General features: G+C 39.1%; 1 protein-coding gene across 1 annotated transcript in view; it reads left to right on the top strand.

Moving 5' to 3' along the window:
- The window catches only part of LOC307053752 (vomeronasal type-2 receptor 1-like), a gene marked incomplete at both ends in the record, with an annotated part of 253,032 nt that overhangs the window by 6,215 nt on the left and 226,909 nt on the right, over nucleotides 1-19,908 (top strand). The window contains 1 exon segment of the mRNA XM_079705235.1: nucleotides 1,486-2,358. Coding sequence (XP_079561361.1) covers nucleotides 1,486-2,358 — 873 coding nt within the window.

Below are 19,908 nucleotides of genomic sequence, written 5' to 3'. Positions count from 1 at the left end.
CGACATCTTCAATGTGGGCTTCATGCAGCTTAGACAAACTGCTGCTGCTGTGAGCTCTGCTTCCCACCAAATACCGACTGTGGTCCAGGCACCTGCTAGAAACCTCTAGATAGATCTTCTCATTTAAGTCTTGTAGTAAATCTGCAAAGAGGGTAAAAGAAATCTTACGTACAACAGACACTTTCACGTGTGTTGTCTCATTTAATATGCTGAGCAACGTTGAAATGTAGATGTCATAACCCTGATTTCACTCATGGGGAAACTGATTTCAGCAGGTTTTAGTATCCAATCTTACACTGATTATGTAGCTGGAATCAGAAATCAGGTGTCTCTGCTTCCTAAATGAGATTCTTTCCTACATATGGCTTCCATGATGTTGGTGCTTGAGGTTCCAAAGAAGAATGTAAACTTTAGCCAGTGGAGTAAGGATAAGACAAAGGATAAAGAGAAAAATAGGAATAATCTGTCACTTATGAAAGAATTGGCAATCATGGAGCTATGTAATTATAATATAGGAGGTCTTATTGGAGGTGATGCAGTAATAACATGGGATGGCAATGGGATGGGATAGGAGAGAATGTGACATATCTTCTTAACGGCAGAGTCGCTGAGACTGAGAGTAAGGTACAGCAGAAATGTATGTAAGATTGTCAGAAATTCATGTTACTGGCCATTCTACTTTCATTCTTAAGTTCTTGCTGATAGAACATATGCACAAGAACCACTGGCAAGATAAGAAAAATACCTCTTCGTTTATCTAGCAAGTGCCTATAAAATGAGGGCCTCTAGTAACTCTGTTGGAGACTGAGACTTAAACCTGAGGTGGTAGTGGAGTTTCCTACCGTATTTCTCAGTCTAAGTCTTAGGACTTTAATACCCAGAAGTCCTGGCAGAGAGAAACAAGGAAAGAGAAGAGGAGAAAAAGAGAGAAAGCAGTGGTGACAGAGAGGGAGAGAGAGGGAGAGAGAGAGAGAGAGAGAGAGGAGAGAGAGAGAGAGAAAGAAAAGAAAAGAAAAAAAAGAAAGAGGAACTGGGCCTGACAAATAGATTATGAGTCTGCTTACTCCATCACCTGTATGGATGAGGAGTTAGATCAGAGAAAGAGCCTGGATGGCTTGAATCACACACCTAGTCTCAAGAAAACATAGATGAACGGACTGGTCACCTCCCTTTCCGAGTATTTGACCCCGAGTATGAAAAGTGGTGCATTGAATGTCATCACCTTAATAATTAGCTCCTCCAGCTACCTTGGGGTGGGGTGGGGTGGGAAAAGGGTGGATAGGGAGGCCCAAAGTGCTCCCTCTAACAGTCCCCACCACCCACAGAGCAGGGAGAGGAGTAGAAGTCCTTCTGTCTCTGGAAGGGTGTGAGAATAAAGGGAGAACTGTTAAGTTCCCTCCTTCTCCAATACAGATACTCAGAGGTTGTGTAATTTGAGGTTTGGCTATTGCTTTCTAATAACTGCATGAATATTTTCAGTTGTAGGTGGGTTACGCCTCTACCTCCTCACTTCTTAGTGACAAATACCAGTTTCCATCTTATCTTCACACAGTAGCCAGTGATAAGATCCAGTCGGAGGCCATGGTACAACTCATCCAGCATTTTGGTTGGGTCTGGATAGGCACCATAGCAGCTGATGATGATTATGGAAAATACGGAGTAAAGATTTGTAAGGAAAAAATGGAGAGTGTCAACCTCTGTGTTGCATTCTCTGAAACCATTCCCAAAGTCCGTTCTAATGAGAAAATGCCAAAAACTATTGATGCTATAAGGAACTCCACTGCCAGAGTCATTGTGCTCTATGCATCTGATATTGACCTAAGTCCTTTCATGCTGGAAATGGTTTACCATAACATAACTGACAGAACATGGATAGCGAGTGAAGCCTGGATTGCCTTCGCTCTCATCACAAAGCCTGAATATTTCTCGTATTTTGGTGGAAGTATTGGATTTTCAATACCAAGAGCTGATATACTGGGATTAAAAGAACTTCTTTATGATGTACATCCTGGCAAGGATCCAAATGATGTCCTGACCATTGAATTTGGGCAAACTGCTTTTAACTGTACTTGGCCCAATAGTAGTGTTCCATACAACACTGACCATAGAGAGAATATGACTGGTAAAGAGGACAGATTACATGCCATGTCTGATAAATTCTATACTGGAAAGGAGAAGTTGGAAGATCTTAAAAATACCTATCTGGATGTGTCTCCGCTAAGAATTACACACAATGTCAACCAAGTTGTGTATTCTATGGCATATGCCCTGGATCGTCTAAGTAGATGTGAGGAAGGACACTGGCCACATATTTCAGGAAACACCTGTGCATATATACTGATTTTTCAGCCTTGGCAGGTAAGTTGTGGTGTGTTTTACTTCATGATATAGTTTGACATAAAAAGCATTCATACAATTAAAACCATTGATCTGCTTTTGTACTTCATGGACATGATTTTATCACATGCCCCCTAAAAGAATGGCTTGCTTATGTTACCTAAATGGGCATTTTAGAGTTTCCATTTGTTAACAGAGTTATTATTAGGTTTGTTGTGAATGATAGAAACCGCCCCCCTGCCAAACAGTGCTTTAAACAAGACAGTTTTTTTTCCTTCACATAAATGAAGTTTGGAGGTTAGCATTCTGGGACTGAAAGAGTGGCTTAGGGATTGAGGTTCCTTCTACCTTGTCATTTCATCACTCTGAATCTGTGGGTTCACCTCATAATTCCATATGGCTAATTGGGCTTCAACCATCATGTTCACACTCTAACCAGCAGGAAGGGGAAAAGACAAAGATGCGTATATGGCTCCATTTAAGGACATTTCCTGGAAATTACGTACAATTCTCCTTACATCCCATTAGCCGGGATCTAGTTATATGGTCACATGTAGCTGCAAGGGAAACTGGAAGATGTAGTCTTTGTGCAGTGTCAGAGGGGCCATGCTAGGGCGTGAAGGCAAGGAGGTGAAGATTATTAGGACCACCTTGGAGATTGGCTCTCGCATCTCCTGTCTCAGGTCTGACGTCCCAGCAATTCATGTTGGGACACAGAAGCCCTAATGGTCTCACCAAGATGCACACCTAATCAGAGGGTTCCTCTGCTTACATCCTTCAGTACCTCCCCTCTCCTATATAGGATAAAGCATGAGCATCCCTGGTCTGACACTGTCAGCCTTCTACGATCTAGGCCATCAGCATCTCTGACTCCATTGCTCTTTCCATGACCCTCACCACTTTATTTTCCAGCAACACCAAATTGCTTGTCCCAACAGGGTCCACAGTGGCTGGAACAACTGCATCTTCACTTTTATTTTTATTTTCTAATTGATCCCACAATGCACTTAGTTTTATATTCTTTAGCCTCCACCAATCTGTGGCAGTTCTTCATTCTTCCCTTTTTTTTTTTTTTTTTTTTTTTTGCGGTACGCGGGCCTCCCACTGCTGTGGCCTCTCCCGCTGCGGACCACAGGCTCTGGACGCGCAGGCCGAGCAGCCATGGCTCACGGGCCAAGCCGCTCCGCGGCATGTGGGATCCTCCCCGACCGGGGCACGAACCCATGTCCCCCGCATCGGCAGGCGGACTCTCAACCACTGCGCCACCAGGGAAGCCCTATTTATTTATTTTTATTCATTTATGTTTGGCTGCGTTGGGTCTTTGTTGCTGTGTGCGGGCTTCCTCTAGTTGCAAAGAGCTGGGGCTGCTCTTCGATGCAGTGCACGGGCTTCTCATTGTGGTGGCTTCTTTTGTTGCGGAGCATGGGCTCTTGGCCTGTGGGCTTCAGTAGTTGTGGCACGCAGGCTTCAGTAGTTGTGGCTCGCGGGCTCCAGAGCACAGGCTCAGTAGTTATGGTGCATGGGCTTAGCTGCTCCGTGGCATGTGGGATCTTCCCAGACCAGGGCTCGAACCCGTGTCCCCTGCATTGGCAGACAGATTCTTAACCATTGCACCACCAGGGAAGTCCCTCCTTAATCTTTTTTATTGGATATCACTTCAAATCCAGATCAACTGGTATAGTCAATAGGGTCATCCCTTTCTTTTTCTTTTGTGTTTTTGAAGTATAGTTGATTTACAATATTAGTTTTTGGTGCACAACAAAATAATTCAATATTTTTATAGATTATTTTCCAGTTAACGTTATTACACACAATGGGTGTATATTCCTCTGCTGTGCAGTATGTCCTTGTTTCCCCCGTACTGTGTACACAGTAGTTTTAACCCCTCAGTCCTCTACCCTCTCTTGGTCCTCCCTCCCCTCTCCCCGGTGACAACCACTACTTTGTTCTCATTATATGTGAGTCGGTTTCTGTTTTATTCTATGCATTTATTTGTTTTATTTTTTAGCTTCCACATATGAGTGATAACATAAGAGTATATGTCTTTCTCTGTCTGGCTAATTTCATTAAGCAGAATATACTCTAGGTCCATCCACGTTGTTGCAAATGGCAGAATTCCATTCTCATCAGACTGGCATCCATTTGCACACACTTTGCAGTGGGTATTCAATAAAACCAAATGAGCCTTTCTTCTCCTGATTTTCTTTTGCCCTGATAGTTTGGCTTTAATCCAGAAAGAGTGTTCTCTTTGGTGTCAGGTGGTGGAGGCTCTGGAGTCTGCATTCAGAGAAGTCATGTTGGGGCCTAAGTCATGAGATGTACAAGCACCTCGTTTACCCACCATTGCCAGCTCTTATGGGGTAGTGTAAGTGTAGAGCTTCTACTCTTCCAGGAAAGATGCCTGCTTCTTACATGTCATCTCATTCAACTCCTCATAGCTTCACTAAGGAGGATTTGGCTTGAACAAAATTGTGCATTTGAGAGGCTCCTTCGATAAGAAGGGGAGAAGATTTCTCCGTTTCAATGGGCAGCATATTTTGATTTGGTATAAGGAGGCTTCCAAACAAAACTCTGAATCAAAAGCTGCTTCATCACATCATTCTCTGGCCAAAGCTAATGACCAATTTGGAAAACAACTAGACCTATTTCTCTATTAAGTCCTCCAGTTGCCTTTCCCAGACCTCCCTCTGCCTCTCCTCCTGCCATTCTCTCTCCTTCTGAATTCCACTGACTCCTCCTTTAATTCCCCTTGTCCCGGTCCCCTGCCTTTGCCCAACAAACCTCCAAGAACCTAAAATGCTAGCTGCCTCTGAAGCTCCACCCCCATGCACCAGGTATTCAGACAACTTCAGAGTTTAAACCTTGGACCTGAGCTGAATTAAGAGCTATTTGTAAAAATGTCTCTAAATTCAGACAAGACCAGCAAATATTCAGAGAAGAATTTAGCGTTCTATTGGGTGCATAAGCCCCAGACTTGTCTTGACACAAATCACTCATACACATATTGGTCAGAACTGCTGATGCTCATTTCTGGCTGGCAAAGCAGACTGGACTGACCCAGGAAAGGACCTGCAGGATCTCTCTTACCACAATACACCTAAGGGTTCAATAACAAGCCTGAAAAGTTGGGCAAAGTCTCCTAAAAATCATACCTGAAACATTTCCAATAAAAATCAATGCAACTGCTACTCTTTCTATAATAAGCCCTGCTGCCACCTTTGCTCAGCCTCTTCCTCGGCATAAACATCCCACGCATGTGATCAGTATTTCAAATAATGCACAGATTTTCCCTGTCTCCCAGCCTTTATATGTAACCCTTGAGCCCTCTGACTGGAAACATTCCTTCCTGCTCCGTGACAACACACCTGCCAATCTAACAGGGTAGAACTTAACTTTACACATAGAATTGTTATATGAGAAGCACACCAGAGGGACTATTTCTTGAGTTTTCAGAGGAGTTCTCTATTCATAATCAATTGTGTCTGGTCTGAATATAGCTTTACATTCCACATTATATTTGATAGATACTCCAGATAAATGTCTTGACACAACATCTGACCTTTATGAGTTAGAAATTTCACTGACGTAGGAAAGATAATGGGAGCAGAACTTATTAAAGTTCAGATACATTCTACAAAACCATTACCCAAACTTCCCACAATATCCCTTGATTCCAAAAGAAGAGCTCAAACGTATAGTTGAATGCCTTCTACAAAGGTCTTCCCATGCACTGCCTTTGTAACACGCTCATCCAGCAAGAAATGAAGCCAAACAGACAACGATTTTGATTTGTTCAAGACCTTAAGGCCATCAATAAAATAGGTATACCTCATTTCCTGACAAAAATTTACCCAAAAAACCGTTTTATCATCAATTCCACATGAAGCCACTTGCTTCACTCTACTGAATCTCTGCTCTGCCTTTTTCAATGTGTTTCTAGACCAAGACAGTCAATTTTCACCTTCACCTGAGGAGGACAATAATATACCTGGACAGTCATGCCCCTGGAGTACATTGGAGCCCCCTTCTATTTTTCCCTGGTTCTGGATCATCACTTAAAAGGTCTAAATTTCCCTTCTGATTCAGTTCTTAATACAATGTGTAAGATAATTTACTTTGTTCAAAGAACAAAGAAGCCTGTAAAAGGAATCCATTGACTTACCCCAGCCTTATCAAAAAGGAGGCATAAAATTTCAAATATAAGTTATAATTTTGCCAAAATACAGTCCATTATTTAGAGTATACCCATTTCAGGAGGGGAAAAACTTCTTTTCTGATAAAGACAATTCAAACATATCCTAGACCCCTCACAAAAGACAATTGAGAGTATTTCTGGTTTTAACTGAATATTTGCAGACAATGGATGCAAGTTTTACTAGACAGAAACACCTCTTTATGAATTGACACTCCCCTCAGTAAGAGACCCTATCCTGGGGAACTCAAATGTGAAGAGGTCTTCTGTAACCTGAAGAAGACTGTTCAACAGCCTCTTTCTCTATTCAAGTCTAACTACTAAGAAATTTTGTGTCTATTTTTGAATAAGCTATCTGACAAGTGTTTGAGATTTTAACTCAGCTTGATGAAAACTATCAAAAACCCATTGCTCCTAAAACTGGAAACAAGTAAGATGTCTTTCAATAGGTGGAGAAATATCTGTGATTATACATAATCTATATATCTATATATAATACATATATATCATATATATATAATATATGGAATATTATTCAGGTTAAGAAAAAAAGGAAATGAGCTACCAAACCAAGCAATAAATAGAATAATCCTAAAGGCATATTGCTAAGTTACAGAAGTCAGTCTGAAAAGACCACATACTGTGTGAATCCAACTATATACATTCTGAAAAAGGCAAAACTATAGAGACAGTAAAAAATCAGTGGTTGCCAGGGGTTCAGAAGGAGCTGGGTAAATAGGTGGAGCGCATGTGATTTGTAGGGTGGGTATCTACTCTCCACGACATTATATGGAGTGGTTCATATGGGAATTCTACCAAATACTTAAGGAAAAGTTATACCTATTCTTCACAAACTACTCCAAACAGTTGACGTGGGGAGAACATTTTTTTTATCTTTATTTTTTTTTTGCTTTATAACAAATTTAATCAGTTATACATATACATATGTTCCCATATCCCCTCCCTTTTGCGTCTCCCTCCCACCCTCCCTATCCCACCCCTCCAGGCGGTCACAAAGCACCGAGCTGATCTCCCTGTGCTATGCGGCTGCTTCCCACTAGCTATCTACCTTACGTTTGGTAGTGTATATATGTCCATGCCGCTCTTTCACTTTGTCACAGCTTACCCTTCCCCCTCCCCATATCCTCAAGTCCATTCTCTAGTAGGTCTGTGTCTTTATTCCTGTCTTACCGCTATGTTCTTCATGACATTTTTTTTCTTAAATTCCATATATATGTGTCAGCATACAGTATTTGTCTTTCTCTTTCTGACTTACTTCACTCTGTATGACAGGCTCTAGGTCCATCCACCTCATTACAAATAGTTCAATTTCGTTTCTTTTTATGGCTGAGTAATATTCCATTGTATATATGTGCCACATCTTCTTTACCCATTCATCCGATGATGGACACTTAGGTTGTTTCCATCTCCGGGCTATTGTAAATAGGGCTGCTATGAACATTTTGGTACATGTCTCTTTTTGAATTATGGTTTTCTCAGGGTATATGCCCAGTAGTGGGATTGCTGGGTCATATGGTAGTTCTATTTGTAGTTTTTTAAGGAATCTCCATACCGTTCTCCATAGTGGCTGTACCAATTCACATTCCCACCAGCAGTGCAAGAGTGTTCCCTTTTTCCCACACCCTCTCCAGCATTTATTGTTTCTAGATTTTTTGATGATGGCCATTCTGACTGGTGTGAGATGATATCTCATTGTAGTTTTGATTTGCATTTCTCTAATGAGTAAAGATGTTGAGCATCCTTTCATGTGTTTGTTGGCAGTCTGTATATCTTCTGTGGAGAAATGTCTATTTAGGTCTTCTGCCCATTTTTGGATTGGGTTGTTTGTTTTTTTGTTATTGAGCTGCATGAGCTGCTTATAAATTTTGGAGATTAATCCTTTGTCAGTTGCTTCATTTGCAAATATTTTCTCCCATTCTGAGGGTTGTCTTTTGGTCTTGTTTATGGTTTCCTTTGCTGTGCAAAAGCTTTTAAGTTTCATTAGGTCCCATGTGTTTATTTTTGTCTTTATTTCCATTTCTCTAGGAGGTGGGTCAAAAAGGATCTTCCTGTGATTTATGTCATAGAGTGTTCTGCCTATGTTTTCCTCTAAGAGTTTTATAGTGTCTGGCCTTACATTTAGGTCTTTAATCCATTTTGAGCTTATTTTTGTGTATGGTGTTAGGGAGTGATCTAATCTCATACTTTTACATGTCCCTATCCAGTTTTCCCAGCACCACTTATTGAAGAGACCGTCCTTTCTCCACTGTACATTCCTGCCTCCTTCATCAAAGATAAGGTGACCATATGTGCGTGGGTTTATCTCTGGGCTTTCTATCCTGTTCCATTGATCTATGTTTCTGTTTTTGTGCCAGTACCATACTGTCTTGATTACTGTAGCTTTGTAGTATAGTCTGAAGTCAGGGAGCCTGATTCCTCCAGCTCCATTTTTCGTTCTCAAGATTGCTTTGGCTATTCGGGGTCTTTTGTGTTTCCATACAAATTGTGAAATTTTTTGTTCTAGTTCTGTGAAAAATGCCAGTGGTAGTTTGATAGGGATTGCATTGAATCTGTAGATTGCTTTGGGTAGTGTAGTCATTTTCACAATGTTGATTCTTCCAATCCAAGAACATGGTACATCTCTCCATCTATTTGTATCGTCTTTAATTTCTTTCATCAGTGTCTTATAATTTTCTGAATACAGGTCTTTTGTCTCCTTAGGTAGGTTTATTCCTAGGTATTTTATTCTTGTTGTTGCAATGGTAAATGGGAGTGTTTCCTTGATTTCACTTTCAGATTTTTCATCATTAGTATATAGGAATGCCAGAGATTTCTGTGCATTAATTTTGTATCCTGCAACTTTACCAAATTCATTGATTAGCTCTAGTAGTTTTCTGGTAGCATCTTTAGGATTCTCTATGTATAGTATCATGTTATCTGCAAACAGTGACAGCTTTACTTCTTCTTTTCCGATCTGGATTCCTTTTATTTCCTTTTCTTCTCTGATTGCTGTGGCTAAAACTTCCAAAACTAGGTTGAATAAGAGTGGTGAGAGTGGGCAACATTGTCTTGTTCCTGATCTTAGTGGAAATGGTTTCAGTTTTTCACCATTGAGGATGATGCTGGCTGTGGGTTTGTCATATATGGCCTTTATTATTTTAAGGAAAGTTCCCTCTATGCCTACTTTCTGCAGGGTTTTTATCATAAATGGGTGTTGAATTTTGTCGAAAGCTTTCTCAGCATCTATTGAGATGATCATATGTTTTTTCTCCTTCAATTTGTTAATATGGTGTATCACGATTGATTTGCGTATATTGAAGAATCCTTGCATTCCTGGAATAAACCCCACTTGATCATGGTGTATGATCCTTTTAATGTGCTGTTGGATTCTGCTTGCTAGTATTTTGTTGAGGATTTTTGCATCTATGTTCATCAGTGATATTGGCCTGTAGTGTCTTTCTTTGTGACATCCTTGTCTGGTTTTGGTATGAAGGTGATGGTGGCCTCGTAGAATGAGTTTGGGAGTGTTCCTCCGTCTGCTATATTTTGGAAGAGTTTGAGAAGGATAGATGTTAGCTCTTCTCTAAATGCTTGATAGAATTCGCCTGTGAAGCCATCTGGTCCTGGGCTTTTGTTTGTTGGAAGATTTTTTATCACAGTTTCAATTTCAGTGCTTGGGATTGGTCTGTTCATATTTTCTATTTATTCGTGATTCAGTCTTGGCAGGTTGTGCATTTCTAAGAATTTGTCCATTTCTTCCAGATTGTCCATTTTATTGGCATAGAGTTTCTTGTAGTAATCTCTCATGATCTTTTGTATTTCTGCAGTGTCCGTTGTTACTTCTCCTCTTTCATTTCTAATTCTATTGATTTGAGTCTTCTCCCTTTTTTTCTTGATGAGTCTGGCTAATGGTTTATCAATTTTGTTTATCTTCTCAAAGAACCAGCTTTTAGTTTTATTGATCTTTGCTATCGTTTCCTTCATTTCTTTTTCATTTATTTCTGATCTGATTTTTATGATTTCTTTCCTTCTGCTAACTTTGGGATGTTTTTGTTCTTCTTTCTCTAATTGCTTTAGGTGCAAGGTTAGGTTGTTTATTCGAGATGTTTCCTGTTTCTTAAGGTGGGATTGTATTGCTATAAACTTCCCTCTTAGAACTGCTTTTGCTGCATCCCATAGGTTTTGGGTCGTCGTGTCGGGGAGAACACTTTGAAACTCATTCTACAAGGCCAGCATTACCCCGATACCAGAACCAGAAAAAGACACTAAAAAAAAAAAGAAAATTACAGGCCAATATCATTGATAAACTACATGCAAAAATCCTCCACACAATATTAGTAAACTGAATTCACCAATACATAAAGAGGATATTACACCACAATCTAGTGAGATTTATTCCATGGATTAAAGGATGAGTTCATATCACATCACATATGAATGTGATGTGATACAACACATTAACAAAACAAAGGATAAAAATTATATGGTCATCTCGTGTATGCATAAAAAGCATTTGACAAAATTCAACATACATTCATGATTAAAAACTCTCAACAAAGTGGGTATAGAGGGAACATACCTCAACATAATAAAGGCCATACATGACTAAGCCACACTCACATCATACTCATTGGCCAAAAAAACTGAAATCTTTTCTTCCAAGATCAGAAACAAGACAAGGATGCCCACTGTTGCCATTCCTATTTAACATAGTAGCGGAAGTCCTAGTGACAGCAATCAGACAAGAAAAAGAAAAGGTATCCAAATTGGAAGGGAAGAAATAAAGCTGTCACTATTTACACATTACATGATACTATATACAAAAAAACCTTAAAGATTTCACAAAAAAACCTGTTAGAACTAATAAATGGATTCAGTAAAGTTGCAGGATACAAAATTAATATTTAGAAGTCTGCTGCCTTTCTATATACTGATAATAAACTATCAGAAATATAAATCAAGAAAACAATCCCATTTACAATTGCATCAAAAGGAATAAAACACCTAAGAGTAAATTTAGCCAAAGAGATGAAAGACCTATACTCTGAAAATTATAACACACTGATGAAGGCAATAGAAGTCAATATAAATAAATGGAAAGATATCCCATGTTTATGGATTGGAAGAATTAATATTGTTAAAATGTCCCAACTACTCAAAACAATCTACAAATTTTTTGCAATTCCTATCAATAAACACACATTTTTCACATAACTAGAAAAATAATTCTAAAATTTATATGAAATCACAAAAGACCTCAAACAGTTAACCTTGAGAAAAAGAACAAAGCTGGAGGTATCATGCTCCCTTGCTTCAGGCTACACTAGAAAGCTAGAGTAATCCAAACAGTATGGTACTGGCACAAAAATAGATAAATAGGTCAATGGAACAGAATAGAAAGCCCAGAAATAAACTCATGCACACGTGGTCAATTAACCTACAATGAAGAGGGCAAAAATATATAATGAGGAAAAGCCAGTCTCTGCAACAAAGGGTGTTGGGATAATTGGAAAGCTACATGTAAAAGAACAAAATTAGAACATTTTCTCACACCATGTAGAAAAATAAACTCAAAATGGATTAAAGACCTAAATGTAAGAACCTGAAACTGTAAAACTCTTCAAAGAAAATATAGGCAGTATGCTTTTTGACATAGTTTTTAGCAGTATTTTTTTTTAATCTGTCTCCTTAGGAAAGGAAAACAAACAAACAAAAAAATGGACTACATCTAACTAAAAAGCTTCTGTAAAGTGAAAGAAACCATCAACAAAATGAAAAGCCCATCTACTGAATAAAGAAGATAGTCACAAATGATATATCCAACACAGGATTAATATTGAAAAATATATAAAGAACTCATACAACTCAATATAAAAAGATAAAAACTACCTGACTATGAAACAGGAAGAGGATCCAAATAGACATTTTTCCAGAGAAGACATACAGATGGCCAATAGGCACATGAAAAAATGCTCAACACCTCTAATCGTGAGGGATATGCAAATCAAAACCACAATGAGATACCACTTCACACCTGTCAGAATGGCTATCATCAAAAAGACAAGAAATAATAAGTGTTGGCAAGGACGTGGAGAAAAGGTACACTAGTACACTGTTGGCAGGAATGTGAATTGGTGCAGCCACTATGGAAAACAATTCAAAGGTTCCTCAAAAAATTAAAAATAGAACAACCATATGATCCAGCAATTACACTCCTGGGTATATATCCAAAGAAAATGAAAACAGTAATTTTAAAAGATATATGTACCCCAATGTTCACAGCAGAATGCCAAGATATGGAAGTAGCATAAGTATCTATCAACAGATGAATGGATAAAGAAGTTGTGGTATATATAAATATATATATACATATATGTAATGGGATATTACTCAGACATAAAATACATATAATGGAATATTACTCAGCCATAAAAAAAGAATAAAATTTTGCCATTTGTGACAACATGCATGGACCTAGAGTGTATTACGCTTAGTGAAATAAGTTGAACAAATACTTCATGTTTTCATTTATATGTGGAATCTAAAAAATAAAACAAATAAACAAATATTACAATTCAGAAATAGACTCACAGATGTAGAGAACAAACTGTTTGTTACCAGAGGAGAGAGGGTTGTGTGGGGAGAGACAATATAGGTAAAGGGAATTAGAAGGTACAAACTACTAGATATAAAATAAATAAGTGACAAGGATGTAATGTACAGTACAGGTAATATGACCAATATTATATAATAACTTTACATGAAGTACATCTATAGAAATATTGAATCACTATGTTGTATAGTTGAAACTAATATTGTAAGCCCACTATAGTTCAATATAAAATAGACATAATTAATTCATTAATTAAAATGATGGGTAAAAATGCCAACAGTTTTTTTGCATACATAGAAAAACCCACCCTAAATTCATATGGAATCTCAAAGAGCCCCAAATAGCCAAAACAATCGTGAAAAAGAAGAATAAAGTTAGAGCTCTCACATTTCCTGATTTCAAAAATTATTACATAGCTACAGTAATCAAATCAGTGTGGTGCTGGCATAAAAACAGACCAATTGATTAGAATACATAGCCCAGAAACAAACTCTTGCATATATTGTATAATGAAATTCAGCAAGGATGCCAAGTCTACTCAATGGGGAAAGGATAACCTTTTCAAACAATTTGGTTGGGGTGGCAGGAGTTTTGAAATAAGTAAAGGGGATTAAGAGGTACAAACCTCCAGTTATAAAATAAACAAGCCATGGGGATATAATATACAGCATAAGGGATTTGGTCAATACTATTGTAATAATGTTGTATGGGAACAGATGATTACTAGACTTATCATGGTGATTATTTCATAATGTATGCAAATGTAAAATCACGATTTAGTGCATCTGAAACCAACATAATATTGTTCTTCAATTATATTTCAATAAAAAATTTTTTGTTTTTGGGAAAAACTAGATATCCACATGCAAATAATAGATGAAGTTGAACCCTTACCTTACACTGTATACAAAAATTAACTCAAAATGGGCCAAATACCTAAACATAAGACTTAAAACTATAAAACTCTTACATGAAAACATAAGGGGAAAGCTTCATTATATTGAACTTGATTTCTTGGATATGATACCAAAAGACAGACAACAAAAGTAAAATAGATAAATTGGACTACATAAAAATTTAAAACTTTTGTGTATAAAAAGACACAACTAATAGAGTGGAAAGGCAACCTACAGAATAGGAAAATATTTGCATATCGGCTATGTGATTAATATCCAGAATACATTAAGAACTACAACTCAACAGGAAAAAATACCTGACATTTAAATGGGAAAAAGACTTGATAGTCATTTCTCCAAAGAAAATATACAAATATATATAAGCATACAGGAAGCATATGAAAAGATGTTCAACATCACTAATCATTAGGGAAATGCAACCTACCATGAGATGTCACCTCACACCTATTAGGGGGTTTGCTATTAAAAGAAAAAGAAAAAAGAAAAAACCAAGTGTTGGCAAGGATGTGGAAATTTTGAGACCATTGTACACTGTTGGTCAGAATGAAAATGGTATAGCCTTTATGGGAAATAGTATGTCAGTTCTTCAAGGAATTAAAAATAGAACTACTGTATAATCCAGGAATTTTGACTATATATCCAAAGGAATTGAAAACAGGATCTTAAAGAGATATTTGTACACTCCTATTGATAGCAACATTATTCACAATAACCAAAGGTGGAAGCAGCCGGAATGTTCATAAAAGGATGAATCGATAAACAAAATGTAGATGCATACAATAGAATATTACTCAGCCTTAAAAAGGAAGGAAATTCTGGGGCTTCCCTGGTGGCGCAGTGGTTGGGAGTCCGCCTGCTGATGCAGGGGACATGGGTTCGTGCCCTGGTCTGGGAGGATCCCACATGCCGCGGAGCGGCTGGGCCCGTGAGCCGTGGCCACTGAGCCTGCGTGTCCAGGGCCTGTGCTCCGTGGCTGGGGGGGCCACGACGGTGGGGGGTCCGCGTGCCGCAGAGAAAAAAGAAAAAAAAAGGAAGGAAATTCTGACACACATTACAACCTGGGTAAATACTGAGGACATTATGCTAAGGGAAATAAATCAGTTACAAAAGATAAATACTGTATGATTTTACTTACATGAGGTATCTATAGTAGTCAAACTCATAGAAACAAAAGTAGAATGGTGGTTTCCAGAGGCTGGAGAGAGGGGGCAATGAGGAGATGTTTAAAAAGTAGACTGTTGGGGCTTCCCTGGTGGTGCAGTGGTTGAGGGTCTGCCTGCTGATGCAGGGGGCGTGGGTTCATGCCCCGGTCCAGAAGGATCCCACGTGCCGCGGAGCGGCTGGGCCCGTGAGCCATGGTCGCTGAGCCTGCGCGTCCAGAGCCTGTGCTCCGCAGCGGGAGAGGCCACAGCAGTGAGAGGCCCGCATACTGCAAAAAAAAAAAAAAGAAAAAAAACAAAGTAGACTGTTGGGCTTCCCTGGTGGCACAGTGGTTGAGAGTCCGCCTGCTGATGCAGGGACATGGGTTCATGCTCCGGTCCGGGAAGATCCCACATGATGCGGAGCGGCTAGGCCCGTGAGCCATGGCCGCTAGGCCTGCGCGTCAGAGCCTGTGCTCTGCAATGGGAGAAGCCACAACAGTGAGAGGCTCACGTACCGCAAAAAAAAAAAAAAAAAAAAGTACAGACTGTTAGTTTCGCAAGATAAAAAGTTATGGAGACTGGTTACACAACAGTGCAAATATACTTAACACTACTAAACTGTACACTTAAAATGGGTATTTTATGTTATGTGTATCATCACAATTTTGTTTAAAACACATCTGAGGTTATTTCCAGGTCGTATGTCATCTGTCAAAAACATGATCCTGGAAAAACTGTAAAAATGGGACATAGCCAAGAAAAATGTTTCAAAGGCCCTTTGAACACCTTCAGATAGGTTTTTTTCCCCAGCTTCCACTCTTCATGAGATTTGAACAGGTTTAAATCCATTTTCAGGATGGGTTAAATCATTTCCAGGTTGAATATCTACAGTCGTTACAGTTGCTAAAAATCTGCTTCCTATGGTGTTTCCAACCTGGATCATACCAGTGACCAAGGCACATACTTTACAGGAACCATCATAAAAGAGTTCTCTAAGGCATTGCCCCTTACTCATAAACTATACTGCCCTTACTAGCCTCAATCTCCTAGAGAGGTTAACAGCACCAATGTCATCCTTAAGTTAAAATTAGGAACATTTTAAGAAACCCTTGTGCTCCCTTGGCCAATTGTACTCCTGCTAGATCTCATGAAGCTATACTTTCCACTTCCTTGGGGACATATTGATTATCCCCCTATGAATTAGTAAAGCCCATGAATTTAGGGATTTCATCTCCAATTCTAGATTATACTCTATTATATATAGACATGGCAAAATATTTCAGAAGACTCATACACGTACCCAGTCCTATCACCAGCAGGTTAAGTCCACCTCTCAACCAAGTCTTCCTAAAATGCCACTTTATGATCTTTAGCCAGGAATTTCATCTACTAGAAGAGATATAAAAAAAAAAAACCTGCTCTTGAACCTCATTGGAAGAAACTTTATCAGTTACCATTAACAATAAACACATCCAGGAAACTCCAGGAAGTTAACACTTTCACATTCACAACTAAAGAAACAATTCAGAGTTCCATAAAATTTAAAATGTATTCCACTAGGGGATATCAAATTGAGGTTTCTCAGAGTACTCTAGAAGAAGCCAATCTTTAGAACCATAAAGCTAAAGAATGACATCAACCAGAAAGCAGAATAGGAAATCCCCAGCACCCTTCCCCCAGACAGAAACAATGATTTGACTGCCATCCATGGGTAAAAGTTCCTTTGTAGGAGCCTTGGGACTAGCTAGGAGGTTGTGAAATCCCAGTGGAACTCAAGACCAAGGAGGGTGCTTTGACAAGGAAGGCCCTAGTGGCAGGCCCACTGACTGATGTGGTAGCAGCTGTAGTTTCAAAAACTGCCACATTCCTCTGTGGACTTGGCTCCATCCCCACTTGTCTGAGATCCTCCCACCAGGCCCATCCACCAAGGAACACAGGAGGAGCCACTCCATCAGCACCCTCAGTAACAGGCCACCGACCATGGACCCAACTGCAGACCCTAAAAGCAGCCCTGTAATCCAGCTCCAGTCCTGTTTGACCACAGTCCCAGAGATAGTCCCATAATTCTGGAAATCCAGTAGGAGAAGCTTTTACTAGGCAAAACCAGTTCCTTAAAGATTTTAAGAGGTGTCTGCTCCTTCAGATGCACAGACATCAATGCAAAGCTACAAGGATCATGAAGAGTTAGGCAAACATGACACCACCAAAACAAAAATAATAAAGCTCTGTAACCAATCCTAAGGAACTGAAAATCTGTGAACTACTGGACAAAGTATTTAAAATAATCATCGTAAAGAAATTCAATAAGCCACCAGAGAACATAGGTGGACAGCTAAATAAAATCAGGAAAACAATATGTAAACAAAATGAGAAGTTTTATTAAAGAAATAGCATAAAAAAAGAACCAAACATAAACCTTGGAGCTAAAGAATATGATGACTGAACTGAAAAATTCAGGGTAGAACATAATGAAAGATTCAGTCATGTAGAAGAAATAAACAGAAAACTCAAAAAGAGGTCATTTGAAATTATCCAGCTAGAGGGACAAAAAGAAAAAACAATTTAAAAGAGTGAAAAAAGTATATGAGACTTATGTGAAACCATCAAATGAAATAAGATACACATAATGAGACTGCAGAAGGATAAGAAAGGGGCAGAAAGCTTATTTAAAGAAATAATGGCTGGAGAGAACTTCAAGATGCTGGAGGAGTAAGACATGGAGATCACCTTCCTCCCCACAAATACATCAGAAATACATCTACATGTGGAACAACCCCTACAGAACACCTACTGAACGTTAGCAGAAGACCTCAGACTTCCCACAAGATATATATATATTTTTCTTTTTCTCTTTTTGTAAGTGTGTATGTGTATGATTCTTTGTGTGATGTTATCTGTATACTTTTGCTTTTACCTTTTGTGATATGGTTCTGTCTGTCCTTTTGGGGGGGTTCTTTTTAGTATAGTTTTTAGCACTTGTTATCATTGGTGGATTTGTTTATTGGTTTGGTTGCTCTTTTTCTCTCTTTTTTTTATGACGTTTTAATTTTTTCTTTTTAATAATACTTTTTATTCTAATAACTTTATTTTATTTTATTGTTTGTTTCCTTCTTTCTTCTTCTCCCTTTTCTTCTGAGCCGTGTGGCTGAAAGGGTCTTGGTGCTCCAGCTGGGTGTCAGGCCTGTGCCTCTGAGGTGGGAGAGCCAAGTTCAGGACATTGGTCCACCAGAGACCTCCCACCTGCACATAATATCAAATGGCGAAAACTTTCCCAGAGATCTCCATCTCAATGCTAAGACCCAGCTCCACTCAACGACCAGAAAGCTACAGTGCTGGACACCCAATGCCAAACAACTAGCAAAATCACAATAAGGTCAAAGACACCCCAAAACACACCACCAGACGTGGTCCTGCCCACGAGAAAGACAAGATCCAGCCTCATCCACCAGAACAAAGGCACTAGTCCCCTCAAATTGGAAGGCTACACAACCCACTGAAACAACCTAAGCCACTGGGGGCAGACACCAAAAACAACAGGAACCACAAACCTGCAGCCTGTGAAAATGATACCCAAACACAGGAAGTTAAGCAAAATGAGAAGACAGAGAAACACACAGCAGATAAAGGAGCAAGGTAAAAACCCACCAGACAAAACAAATTAAGAGGAAATACGGGGGTTCCCTGGTGGCACAGTGGTTGAGAGTCCGCCTGGCAATGCAGGGGACACAGGTTCGTGCCCCTGTCCAGGAGGATCCCACATGCCGCAGAGTGGCTGGGCCCGTGAGCCATGGCCACTGAGCCTGCACATCCGGAGCCTGTGCTCCGCAATGGGAGAGGCCACAACAGTGAGAGGCCCGCATACTGCAAAAAAAAAAAAAAAAAAGAGGAAATAGGCAGTCCACCTGAAAAAGAATTCAGAGTAATTATAGTAAAGATTATCCATAATCTTGGAAATAGAATGGAGAAACTGCAAGAAACGTTTAACAAAGACCTAGGGAACTAAAGAACAAACAACACAATAAATGGAATTAAAAATTCTCTACAAGGAATCAATTGTGGAATAACTGAGGCAGAAGAACGGATAGGTGACCTGGAAGATAAAATAGTGGAAATAACTACCAGAGAGCTGAATAAAGAAAAAAAACAATGAAAAGAATTGAGGACAGTCTCAGAGACTTCTGGGACAACATTAAATGCACCAACATTCAAATTATAGGGGTCCCAGAAGAAGAAGAGAAAAAGAAAGGGACTGAGAAAATATTTGAAGAGATTATAGTTGAAAACTTTGCTAATATGGGAAAGGAAATCATCAATCAAGTCCAGGAAACAGAGAGTCCCATACAGAATAAATCCAAGGAGAAACAAGCCAAGACACATATTAACCAAACTATCAAAAATTAAATACAAAGTAAAAATATCAAAAGCAGCAGGGGAAAAAAAACAAATATATACAAGGGAATCCCCATAAGGTTAACAGCTGATCTTTCAGCAGAAACTCTGCAAGCCAGAAGGGAGTGGCAGGACATATTTAAAGTGATGAAAGAGAAAAACCTAAAACCAAGATTACTCTACCAGGCAAGGATCTCATTCAGATTCGACGGAGAAATTAAAACCTATACAGAGAAGCAAAAGCTAAAAGAATTCATCACCAATAAACCAGCTTTACAACAAATGCTAAAGGAACTTCTCAAGTCAGGAAACACAAGA

The sequence above is a fragment of the Hyperoodon ampullatus genome (assembly GCF_949752795.1).
Source record: "Hyperoodon ampullatus genome assembly, chromosome: 5".
In the NCBI taxonomy this organism is placed as follows: Eukaryota; Metazoa; Chordata; class Mammalia; order Artiodactyla; family Ziphiidae; genus Hyperoodon; species Hyperoodon ampullatus.
The sequence above is the reverse complement of the archived record's forward strand: the minus strand, read 5'-3'. Positions and strand labels throughout refer to the sequence as shown.